The 13,806-nt window shown below is 36.9% G+C and overlaps 1 protein-coding gene across 1 annotated transcript in view; it reads right to left on the bottom strand.

The window, feature by feature from the left end:
- Nucleotides 1-11,062: 11,062 nt before the first annotated feature.
- Nucleotides 11,063-13,806, bottom strand: part of Neto1 (neuropilin and tolloid like 1) — a 101,015-nt gene continuing 98,271 nt past the window's right edge. Inside the window, exons 9-10 of the mRNA XM_076837066.2 lie at nt 12,096-12,651; nt 11,063-11,143 (exon numbers count right to left, since the gene is read on the bottom strand). Coding sequence (XP_076693181.1) covers nt 11,083-11,143; nt 12,096-12,651 — 617 coding nt within the window. The 3' untranslated portion in view covers nt 11,063-11,082. The remainder of the gene's footprint in view (nt 11,144-12,095; nt 12,652-13,806) is intronic.

Raw genomic sequence — 13,806 nt, 5'->3', positions numbered from 1 at the left:
TCACATTCTCATTTGTAAAACACAGCTAATAACTACTTTACAGTGTTGTCCTGAGAATTAACTACATAAATCCCTGTCAGGTCTTGGGACTGTGCCTCACACAAACTGAATGTCTGATTATTGCCATTTGTGGAGATTTCTTCATTTCAAGGCTGACTGTTGCTGGCTGTCTTTATTTTGAGATCAAGATTGTTTTTTTTTTCTTTTTGTGCCTTCAGAATTAGCTAAATTTCCTAGATTTTCTAAGAAAATCGGAATATGTACATGTTAGTATTATATAAGAATCCAAATTGGAGAAATGTCAGGAAATTTTTTTGTATGAGTTTAATCATAAGAAGCTATAGTCTCATCTGATTAAACTAGAAAAATGAATCTTTCCCGCTGTATAATCACAGACTGTAGGGAATCACAATTTAAACAGACCACAGGCAGAGTCAAAATCATTCAACTCTATCAGCCACATCTGGTAGACTCTCTGTTTGCTTAAGATAAAAGTTCGAGGGTGGTTGACTTTGAATAGATTAAAATTCTTATCACCAGGTGATTAGGTTTAAAGTCATTCCCTGTGAAAGATTTAGTTTGTATATTTTTAACTTTCCAAGCTCTGGAAAATTAAAATAGTTAGTTAGAATTCCAGTTATTATTATTGTCTTCTACAAGACAACTGAGGTTCATAGCTGGACAATCATTTTGGAAGGTATTTTGCTTTTACATAATAAAGTCAAATTTAGAGGTGCATAAGACTCACTGTGGTCTGCATTCCTGAATTAGGAAGTTATCCAAAGCTGGCTCCATGAGGAACATCAGTTGGTAAGATGCACTTCTTTCATGTCAAAGCCATTTCAATGCAAATTATATGCCCCTGCAAAATCCCTAGAATTGTCTACCCATTCTAAAACTGCTCACTATAAACATATATATTGTAGCAAAAAAAAAAAAAAAAAAAAAAAAACAAACATCTCCTGGTACAGAACTAATATTCCAGAAATAATCTAAACAAATATTTCTTTCTAGTGAAAACTTTAATTAGACAAAGTTGTAAGTTTAACAAAAGTATCTCTGGGAAGTATTTTTAAATGCCCTTAGGGAGGAAAACAATTCCAATTAAAATCCACCCTAATCCTCTGGTCTGTAAGAAAGAGAACACACCAGATCCATCAACAGAGAGATTTTAATAAATGGAATCCTTTGCACATTGGAGGGCTAAAAAACAAAACAAAACAAAAAGAGAGAGAGAGAGAACGTGAAGGTAACACAGAGATGAGCTTAAAACACTCTAACCCCCTTAGGCTAGAGGAAATAACAAAAGGGAAAGTGGTGCTATTAATCCAGAGGCTCTGAAACAGTATCCTGCAGAGCAGGGCTGGAGCCCCTGAGGGAGCTCTCAGGGCTGATACTCCAGGGAAGAGCTGCAGGTGCTGCTACTGAGCTAACTGCAGAAAGGGCTCTGTGACCTCATTGCCCTCCATCTGCTCCGGGAGCCACCCTCTGATGAAAGGTCCTGAGGTATCCTGACCAGGATCAGGGCATCCTAACTGGGGTCAGCTGGCAAAGGAATTGGTGAGTTTTGAAGTGAGATGGGATGTCCTGCCACCTGGCACAATCCTTTAAAAGATCACGCCTATATTCAAGAGGCTAGAGAATAAGCACTGATCTGATATGTAGGAAATATCTGCATATTTTGTAAAATTCTCAAGACAGGTGGGAGAAAATGTTTTGCTATAGAAAAGGAGTCAAAAGAGGAATTATTTTCTCTCCAAAACATGAATTCTCTCTAAAGTCCTATTATTATCATCAATAAGTGTTAGACTTTTTGTAATGAATAATGATTATCCTTTCAGGAAATTAGGCAAATACAATATATGAATCATGTTGTCACAGGATATATCTTAGCGATAATGATCAACTTAGAAATATTCTATTTTAGAGATACTTATTCATAAATTTAGCTTATATGAGGAAAATAAAAACAGAATTTCCTATGGATTCTAAATATACTGAATTGATATGGACTTCAAGTAATTCAATGAAAATGTTAATCTCTAAGTTTATTATACTTTAAATCTTGCCAATTTTGCATTTTAGCTACCAATTTTGCTTAGGAAGCAATTTTTAATTTTTAAAATATTATTTTAGTTGGAAGTTTAATTATATGGGCTACAGTATGATGGTCAAATTGGTGTAGTTAGCCTCTTCTTATCACAGTTTTAAAATGTTTGATTAACATGTAATAATTGTAGAAAGTAATGCACATGCACAATGTGTACTGACCAGATCAGGGTAGTAAATGCTTCCATCTCCTTATTACTTCTTTATCTCTGCAGATTTTGAACTAGATTCTGAATACTAAACTTATTCAGATTTTGTCTTTGCTATGGAATTATCTTTCATCCACCAAAATTGTGGATGTGCACAACCCAAACCAGATGACAAGGAATGGAAAGATAAATAAGTTCAGATAAAGAGTCAATTCATATGCAAAGTGGTATCATTAATAAATCTAAGCCAGGTGTCAGGAGAGAGCTTCTGTGAAAAAGAAACTTCAATGTTTAATTGTTCCACTCCTTTTCCCGTTTTTTTCAGACACACATTGATAGCCAGCTACTGAGGGAGCAGCCCGTTTTTGCGGGATCCTTGCAGATTGCTGGTCCTGACTTGTGTCCTCACGCGTTTGTGCTCTGGAGTCGCAGCTCTCGGTGGTGCCAGGGCCTTGGCACCATTTCCTTCATTATGCTGGACAGGGCTCGCCACGCCTGCAGGCTCCCTCTGCCCGCTGCCTTCCCACCTGAGGGAGCATTCACACCTCCTCTGCCTGGTCCTATCTCGAAGATCTCTCCGAAATGAAGGCCAGGTCTTTCCCTCCATTGTCTAAACCCACTGGGATGTCAGAGGCAGAGCGTGATGTTTAGTGGGACTGCCTGCCTGACAGGGGTATGGGAGGCTGACGGGGAAGAGACACTTTCCCATGCTGAGGCAAACCGGCAAACACAAAGGCAGATGCCACCATCTCACAGCAGCTCACTGTCTCAAGCTGTTGGTTTCTGCACCCTGCTCTGGCTCCCGTGGGAACTCCTTCACGAGCTATAGCCTGCTCTGTTTTACAGATTGAGGTGAAACTCAGAGCCTTCAAATGACTCTTTAAAGAACACATATGTAGCATGAACTGCACTTACAATTTGGGTTTGAACCACTGGCAAGCTATTTTCATGGTAGCATACCACATTTTTATATCAAAATTACGTTTATGAGATTGCACTGAACTGCACAACTGTGTTTGTCTTTGCACTGATGGAATATGTGAATTTGTGCAAGACAATTTTCTGTCTTTGAGAAAAAGGATTTCCTTTCAAGTGTTGCTATCTTGCTGTGTCCTTGATAACTAGGGCTTGGAGGTTATTTAAGAGCTTTGGCATTCAATGTTGCTCACTGAAGATGAACAGCACCCCTATAACAGGATGCAAGAAAAAGAAAAAAAAAAAAAAAGAAACATTGCAGGAAGTGGCACTCAGGTGAATTGAGAATCGGTGGGTTCCAAAGGCCTATGTTTCACTGAGGCAAAAGAAGCCACAAGTTATTCTTCATCACTGCTCTTTATAGAGGATGTGTTTGTTCCAGGTCGATTATAAAATAAAGTGTACACATGATTTAGGAAAAATGATTTATTTTTACAATGCATTATAGGGTATAAAAATATCTTCCAGTGCATGATAATTTGATCCTCATACCCTCTGAGGTGGAAAGTGGAAGGAAGGTGCTATAATACATGCTTTACAGATGAGGAAACACAAAACTCTGGGATTAATATGGATAACTATCAATTTTTCTCAGTGAAATGGACTGGGCTGAATATTGATGGACAGGTGTCACACATCAGGGAAGAATGTTGGCTGACTTGCCGTTAGCTTGGTTTCAGAGCTGGATTTATCACTTATTGTACAACTTTCCTCACTTATTGAAACTTTCCTCATCTGTACAATGGTTATTGACATATTAACAAAAATTATTATTACTACTGATACTATTCATTGAATTACTAAAGTGACCAAGGAAAAGATGACATGTAAGACACTCAGAATGGTGTTTGGCTTGTGACCCTCCATACGTTCATCAGTTAGTCAACCAAGACCACAAAACAATAAAATAGGGTTTAAAATAAATAGAAAAGCCAGACAAACGCTCCGCATCCCTGCCCATTCATCATTAGTCTTTCTCATGTCTCTTTTCTCCATTGGTCTAATTTGCTATAATTTCTTTCACTCTTCGCTCATTTTGGCAACAGCGTCTTCAGAGGATTCATAAGCCACATTTCTCAAGAAACTCCAAAACGATCCATTTGAATAAAGGCTAAACTCCTTTGGCTAAGCATCCAACATAAGCAGAAAGCATGCTGTAAACGCCTACCTATTCTTCACACTATATTTACCACCACCCTCCCGTCTCCTCCTAAGCTCCATTCAACTCAGATAAATGAGCCTCCAAGACTACAGCTGCTCTCATCTCACTAGGTGGAAATTCCTTGCTGCACTGCTGATTGACAATGGTGTCACTCTTTAAGACCCCATAGAAGGCCAGTCTTCTACCACATGCCTTTTCCCATCCTCCTTAGAAGTTATTTCCCCTGTTTCTGCTACTAACTTCTTGATTGTGAAACATCATCTGTACTGTAGTCTCTTGTCAGTTGAGTATGTTCTATCTTCCACAGAAGATGATATAACAGGAACACAGGGTTTTGTTTGTTTTTTTTTTTTTTTTTCCAAGATGGAAAAAGTCCCTTCTACAGCTCCTCAAAGCCCCATTCCTTCTACCTGTCCTTGTCATTGTGTCCCCTACTAGATTGCCTTCTTCATTTTCTTTCCACAGGTACCTAGGAGGAGGTCTGGCATGGACATTGTATAGACACAAAAAGTCTAGCCATATTGAGGCAAGTTTAACTCATGGGCAAGAAAATAAAGAATACAAATTTTGCAGCCTGATATGAAAGGAATTATATATTTTGCGTTCTCATAATTTAAAAAATTTATGTCAGTATCTGTGACTATTAAGATAAGGGCCAAAATCTTTATTTCAAAGAAGGAACCACTATAAAATAGCATGCTTCAGTGGTTGGAGAGAAAGTAAGGATGAAAAGAATCAGGTTGGATGCACAATCACTTTGGATAGAAGGAGTCATTAAGGAACAGGACTTTCTGGAAGGAGCGAATCAGGGAATAAGACCTCTGGAAGGAGCGAATTAGGGAGTAGAACCTTCTGGAAAACACTCAAGCAGAGGGCAGAAGTCTGAAACAGGTCGAGTTCACTTTTCTGACCCTCAAGAAATTAAAGGCCAGGTATGAGCATTTACCTCCTTGAGAACTTCCAAGGACGTATAGCACTTGAGCAGCAAGGAGACTCAGGAGTTGTTAGGAGCATGTGTCACCAGTCACCTCTACCTGCTACTTTTGCAACACTATTCCAATTATTTGAATGACATGATCAACTTTTAAAAAATTGTGTAGCATAATATAAACATTCATTAATAAGAACAACCTGGGGGGCTGGGTTGTGGCTCAGTGGTAGAGCGCTTGCCTCACATGTGTGAGGCACTGGGTTCAATTCTCAGCACCGCAAATAAATAAATGCATAAAATAAAGGTCCATCAGCAACTAAAAAATATTTTAAAAAACCCAATATGGTAATTTTAAATTGATTAAGGGCCTTGGATTTATTGAACTGGGATTATTGATTTAAAAGATCCATGGATATTTAAAAATATATCTTTATTTGATAGTTTATTCAGTCATTTAAAGGGATGTGGGAAATATTAACTACATAAATAAGAGATTAGATTAACTACATAAATCAGGTTCTCCTTATTACTTCATCTACTAAAAAATTTCCTGGCCAGGTCCTTTGTGCCATCCTGTGAGGCACAGAAATGAGCCAATAAAGGAAAATGTAGGTAGAAAGTGACTGTCAGACTGGGCAGCCTGAAACTCACTTTCCAGGCATGTCCATTTAGGATGCAGAGAACTCAGAATACTTCCTTAGCTTTCCTCCAGATCTGGAGGCTGATGTGCATTTGCATTGTGAGACTGCACAAGCTTCATGACAAGCTGCTATCATTTATTTCACTACCAAAACATCTGTGCACTATTTCCATTAATAAAGGGAATGGGAACCAAGATCATATTTCATAAATTCTTATTATATTCTGAGGAAGGAAAACCCATTCACTGATTTTATTAAAAAGTTATAAAATGTAAGGAAACCCTGATATCCTAAGGGGAAAATATAGAAAAAGCTAATGCAGTCACTTATGTGAATATTCAAGGAAAGTCAAAGGCCTAACTTTAAAACATGGATCTTCAATTGTGTTTATAGCCCATTTTAATTATGTAATCAAATCAAAATCAATTATGGCAAATCAACTACCTCATACGTGAATTTTGCAGTCTGATGTACCAACTGGCAAGTAATGTAAAAATGGATTAAAAAAGGAGATTTCCACACCAACCTTGAAGAAGAGAACAAAAAGGCATGTGAGCAGAGGTACAGAGCCTTACTCAGGGCTTCACTGGTGTTGCTTGTGAGTGTGACACACCACCAAGATTTTGCACAGTGAATCCAAACATAGAAAAACACAGAGCTTTATTACACCAACGTTGGGCTAACTTCACCCATTATTTGAAAACATTTTGTTAATAAAACACAAAAATAAGAATGATCAACAAATATGTGAAAAAAATGTTCAACATCTCTAGCAAATAGAGAAATGCAAATGAAAATTATACTGAGATTCCATTTTACCCTAGTTAGAATGACAATGATCAGAATACAAGTAACAACAAATGTTGGCGAGAGTGTGGGGAAAAGAGAGTGCTCCTACAGAGTTAGTGGGACTGCAAATTAATGCAACACCTCTCGAAAGCAGGAAGAAGATTCCTAAAAAAACTAGGACTGGAACTGTCATTTGACCCAGTTATCTCACTTTTCAGCATATATCCAAAGATTTAAAATCAGCATACTATAGTGACATGGCCACATTCATGTTCATAGCAGCATAATTCATATTAGCTAAGCTATGGAACCAACCAACCGAGACACCCATCAACAGAAGAATGGATAAAGAAATTGTGGTATTACTGGGACATAAAGAAGGATGATTTTATGACATTTGCCAGTAAATTGATATATCTGGAGACTGTCATGCTAAGTGAAATAAACAAATCCAAAGGTCAAATGTTTTTGCTGACATGTGGAAGCTAAATTGCAATAAAGAGCAGGAGGGGAAGAAGAGAAATTCAGTAGATTAGACAGAGGGGAATGAAAGGACGGAAGTGGGGACAGGAATAGGAAGGGTAGTACAATTAATCTAACACCACGTTCCTACATACACATATGAAAACACCTAAGTGAATCCTACCATCATTCCCACCCACAAGAACGGGGTCCTAATTAGAATAAGATCTATTTCATGTTTGTATAATTTTATCAAAATGGATTTTACTGTCATGTATAACTAAGAAGAATGAAATTAAAAAAGATTAAGAAATAAAAAAAACCACTCAGGATAGCATATTTGAATTCACTTTATGAAAAAATATAATTGTTCATTAAAATAATTTGATTTAAAAGTTTTGAAACATATTCTCCCTTACCTACAGGTGTCCCCATTTTGTAATATAGGCTAAAATTGATACTCAGATGATTGGGTCTTATGAAACAAGAGTTTTTAATATAAAAAGAGATTTCAATACTGAATTTTAAATAAACACATCCAGGGGTCTCCAAGGAACATGTCCAAGCCTTGCTGGATTCCTGCATCCCCAGGTTCAGAGCCTCAAGTTGGTGCCAGGGACAGAGGAGTGCCTCCAGGTCCCTGCCCCAGCATTACCACATCTTCTTTTTTGATGAATTGGTGCTTATGTGTTGTTAAATAACTTTAGCATCATCACACAGGAGGCCCATTCTTGAAATATTTTTCTTTTCCTGTGGAGCTATTGTGTTTTAAATATATGCAAGTTATCCATCTATCATTATACTTAGTTTGGTTTGACAATAAAAAATCTGAAGTACCTATTAGTGGATTCCTGTTACAAATACCTTTTAAGCAGAGAAAAAGCAGATCAGTACCATTCTGCACATTTAAAAAGAAGCGGAGGGAATGGATATTCTGTGAAGAGCTACAGGACTCATCCTGTAGTATAGTAAACTTCACCTACTTTATTTTCCTATCTTCATTGCTGTTGTAAATAAAAAGTTGAGACATGTATATAATATTGTTAACATTAGTCATTTAAAGCAGATGAGAGCCTATTAAGATTCCTGAAGAGTGAAAACTATATAAAATATGGCTATTTATTTAAAAATAATCTTTGGTGCATCAACTTTGAAATAAGGGACATAAAAGTAAGTATGGTAATAAATAAATCAGCCAAGCAAAGTTTGAAAAAAATGGTAAATTTTTATCACAAGTAATGTGTATCAAAATAGGTAAAATAATAATAAAAAATGATCTTTATAATGTCCAAAACATTTTCTATTAACCAGTTTATCAAATTCATGGAAGTGATTATTTTTGTTAGTTTTTTTCAATAAATATGAAGTATTCAGAATTGCTGTAATTCTTTGATTCTTCTATTATAAAATTACTATATATTTCATTTACTTTTTTTTTTAAACACAAACCAAATGGATTTCCTAACAGGGACATACGACATGATTTATCTGGGTGGTTTGTGAAGCCTGCCTGTGTTGCCAAGACTGAATTGTGTAGACCAGATTGCTTCACTATTTGAAGGTCAGAATCTTTTCAGCTATAGAATCAAATAGTTTGGAAAATTTTGTAAGCGGATTTATAGTAATACTGGTTCTTAAAATTCATTTTCAAAGAATATGCATTTAATATTTTTAAAATTTCCCACTGAATAAATCAAATATAGAGTGTGTATACAATTCAGCAGCAGTTACCATTACAGGGTTTGACTTCCTTTGTATATAACACATCATCATCACTAGCTTTCAAGTGTTTTGTGTGCTGAGGACAAGAATGACTCAATGATGCAGTTCAAGGTCATAAAGGCCTATGCTTTTAAAGTGCTTAAAATGATTTTCCTATCCTAAAAGGAGAACATACTCCATAAAATTCTAAAAATCAAATATTTGGGGAAGTAAACCTAAATACTAAAGGATATCTCTTATGCTCTGAAAGGTGGGAAGAACTGATAAAAATAAAACCTGTTCTTCTGTAAGTGAGTTTGAATCGGTCTAACAGAAGAAAACATTTCTCTTAACTCAAGTTAGGAAATTATTATACATTTTATATATCTTTATATAAAAACGTTACAAGTAGCAAGCATGTGACACAAAGAAATGGAAGAGTAACAGCAATATTTGAGAATGCATGCTTTTTACAATGTGTCTAATAAAGAGGGTATTTTTCCCAACTCAAATATCCAGTACTGACATGCAGGGTAGTTTCTCAGACTGTCAATCCAGTCCTATTGCTAAGTACTTAGTCAAAAACATCTCTGTGGTAGGATATGAACAGTGAAGTACCTGGTTTCAAAAGCTGTTTTTGAAACTTGGTACCTCCCTTTGATATAGAACAAAAAGAAATCAAGGGAATGTAGGAGAGAAAAAAAATGAAATTTTTCTTATTGCAATCTAGTAATTGGACTCATGACGTTTTACTGCATTTAATCATAATAAAACAATAGGTGTGTAGTCCATAAAACCTCTAGCTGGTGTTTCCATGGTCCACATTTTCACTTTCCTCTGTAGCATGTTCAAAACCACTCAGGAACGCACTATTCTCAAGAAGTCTATATAATGAAAACAATTACATGTAACCGAAGGTTCGTCCAAGGTTGTGTTTTCCACACATCACACAATGTACAATTACATAACAAAGACAGAACCAACACAGAAACAAAAGTGAAACTGACAATAAAAATAAAGTTGGGATCGTCTTAATCAGGATCTAATTTCTTCTTCAAGTTTCCAGTAAATCTCAAAATGTATTTAAAAACTAAGGAGCACTTGGTGGCCAGCAACCAAATTACGAAATGAACATATCATTGTGCAGCGGGGATGTCTTGCCGAAGAAATAACAAATGTCTGTAATTCTTAAGTTTGGATAAAGGCAGTGGAATGAATTTAGAAATAGGTCCACTTTTCACAATTCACTATAGAATTTTCTTTTCACAGTCCCCATGTTTGTATAAATAGTTCTTTTCTGAAAATAAAACACAGTTAAAACATTTTCTCCCAGTGAAAAATGCAAGCAAATACACCAATTTATCAAGGTAGTACAGAGCATGGAAATGCATTTATCTAATTCAGGAATGGTGGGTAAACTGGAAGAGTCCTGAGGAGACTAGCTATTTAACAAATTTAACTGGACATTGATAGAGACTCTCGCAAGTTTCAAAAATAGAGCCACTGTGATATCTGGTGACAAAACAGATGTGAACACAGACAACTTATAATAATGGAACCTTTTACATTATCAAGGATTCAAGTTTTATCTTATAAAATTTGACATAGCATGCTGCTTTTAATTTTGATGAGATGAGCTACACATTCATGCAAAACTAAGAGTGCAAAAATACCATGAGTACCTTCCAAATACTTAGTGTTTTGGTTATGAATAGAATATTGTCAAGTTATATGAATAATTACTAGTGTTATATATTCACTCCAGTTTTTAAAAAAATGACATTTTTTTATTTCATAAAACTTGAGTTTCTTCTGTTTTTTTTTTTTTCTTTAAAGAAAGTTCATTGCTTTTAGTATCTTTACTTTAAAATATGTAAAATTGTCAACATCCTTTTAAATAACATTTTAGGACAATGCTTACTGGTAAGAATACTAACATTTATTTTAAAGTTAAATAGTCCAAGAATCATCCCTCCATCAGCACTGTTCCATGATCTCCATGTTTCTAATTATGAAATGCCATGAAACACATATCTCAAGAAATAATAAATAAACATCACATTCCTGAAAAACTACAAGACGATAGCAACGAAACAAAACAAAACAGAATACAACAAAGTGGGAAAAGGAACCAAGGGTTTTTGCTTACCTTGAATTTTCTTTTTAGACCCTAGTTGTGTTGTATTCAGAGTCATGTTTGCTTAGAGACCCAATGAGGCAGAACCTGGAAGGTTACGGCTGTTTCATTCAATAAAGCAATATTCGCACAAAAATAAACATACGCATACAACTATTTACTGCAAAGCATTTCAAAAACTCATAAAACTATAGAAGTTCTTGTTTTACATCAGCATGCAAAAACGTATTAAACCAACTAAAATATTTTATATTTTGAGAATGTATAACAAATGGAGATGGTGTGTAAACTCATAGAACAAACTAAATGCTAGGAAACATGCAGAACATGGCTTAAGAAGACTGGATGTGGGAATTTAAAATAATATTTTCTAATTTTAGGTTCTCTGTCTCCATAACTTTTGCTAATCTTAGGGCTGACAATAGAATACAGATAATATGGTATATATTATTTGTATAGAAAGGACAATGATAAAATATTTTAACTAACTCTCGCTGCATATAAACATCAATATTTCGTCTTCTAGCATATCATGCTATTGTGAGCAATTTGTAATAAAAGCGTAATGAGATATATGCAAGGAGACTTTTTTCCATTTTCATACAAAAAGTAAAAATATTGCAAAATATATTATTTGTGCATTAAAATTATTCAAAAAGATGAGTTAGCCATCTTGGTAAGGCAATTGTTTTCAAATATCATTTTATCTTAAAATATATAAATGTTGTCAGGGGGGTACGTTCATGACCATGTGGAAATGAATCAGCAATATAAAGCTGTTATTAATTTAATGTCAGAATTTTGGGAGAAATAAATATATGTATAGAAATGCTCTATCTTTGGTCTGTGCGAGATATCTTGCATGTGGGGGTTTCAGCAGAGTGTGGGCAGCCCTGGGAAGGAAGAGGGGGAGATGCTGAGACTCTGGCTGAAGCCTTCACTTGTGGGGGACTGAAATCTGGAGACAAACTGGCACAGCACACTCTGACAGGTAGAGTCCTCGGATTATAGCATCATCAAAAAATCAATAGATACTGACCGCTGGACGGCTTTGTCGTGTCTGGACAGCCTGTGGCTCGTGGTGGGCACCTCCTCAATCTCGTCGATGTCACAGGCGTCGGCATCTTGGGAGTAGTTGTGTTTCATGACGAGGATGTTCCTTCTGCTCACGGGAGGACCGAGGGGCTTGACCGGCTGGGCGGGCATGTCTGTCAGGATGGAAGCCTCTCTTGTGCTGAGGTTGCTGCGGCTGCCTTTCGTGCTGGACAGCTGCGATCCACAGTGATGGTCGTGAATGCATTTGGAAGATGACCTCCGCAGTTTATGGTAGTTCTCAAAGTCATCTGCCACGTCTGCAAAGTCGGCAGCTGTCCCTGTCCCTCTGAGGGTGCACAGCTCATAGTGCGGAGGCTCAAACACCTCCTGGAAAGCAGTCTGGTCAAAGTCTGACTTCCTTGGGACGTATTTTTTACGGGGCTGTTTGATCTGTACAATGACAGAAATGATAATAAGGATGATCACAATGCAGGAAGTCACGCCAATCACAGTCCCGCTGGTGTTGGTGAGCTGGTCCAGCAGGCTGGCTTTCCTCTTTTCTGCAGGTAGGAGAGAGCGGAGACGACAGACAGACAACGAGAGACAACCCACCACACGTTAATGTCACGGTCAGAACATGTGCTGAAAACTTAGAAATGAGATAGGCTGAGCATCGGAATTTTGCAAGCTTAAAGCAGCAGAAGAAAATATTTTTAAATTCAACAAAATTTCTTACTTGGTAAAAGGCCCTACCTTCTAGCCTTACAGATGATCGTCCCCTTGCCCATCATCTCTGCTTTCAGTAAACATCTGTGTGTACACATAAGTGCGTGTATGTACGCATATTCATATACACATAATGCTGAAGAAATATGTACCAGGTCAAAATAGCATGACAATTAGGAATGAACTGGTGATTTTACAAATTAACTTCTTTCTTAGTTACGAGAAAGCTCAAAACTCCCATATGAGGAACATGAATGCATCTGTATCATTTTGTATTTATGTTTGACTAGGACATCTAAAGTTAAAACAACAGTAATATTGTGACCTCAAAGGATAATCCATTTCAAATTCAGGACAGACATTTGGGGATGTGGCATGAGGGCTTGGGAAGACTCTTTCCCAAATTAAGTAGCCATGACTGACAAAAATAGAGGCAAAGAGACAACAGTTTAAACTCTGGTTTAATGGAACTCTGTAAAACGTCCCGATGGTGTGTGGCGAATGCAGAGGCATTTCCTGGAACATATCTGCTAGATTTCTTTAGAGACAGTGAACTCCTGTGCATTTGAACCATGACCAGTTCTTTGGGCCCTCAAATCATCATCTCTAATCAGAGATGCTTCAGAGAGGAACAGAAGACCCCTGTTCAGACTGGAACACAGAGGAACGAAATCACAATATCTGAAGAAGTAGGGAAAAGAATGAGGAGAAATTAAGTGTCAGAAAAGCAGCCAATACTCAACCATGCTGACGTGATGGGAGTACAGAGAGGAGGAGAGAGAAACCAGAAAACCATCCGGAAATTCCAGAAACTCGACAAGAGATCTCATATCCAGGTTCAACACAGTCCAAGCAGGACAATGTAAAAGCACCACACCCAGACAATGTCAAAAATGTTACCAAGGTCAGACTGAAATATAGAAATGAACAAGGGATCACAAAGCAGCCCAGGAGAAGGAGCCCCGAGAGGCCACGATCCGATTCACCAG

Source organism: Callospermophilus lateralis, chromosome 17 (assembly GCF_048772815.1).
Source record: "Callospermophilus lateralis isolate mCalLat2 chromosome 17, mCalLat2.hap1, whole genome shotgun sequence".
Lineage (NCBI taxonomy): Eukaryota > Metazoa > Chordata > Mammalia > Rodentia > Sciuridae > Callospermophilus > Callospermophilus lateralis.
The sequence above is the reverse complement of the archived record's forward strand: the minus strand, read 5'-3'. Positions and strand labels throughout refer to the sequence as shown.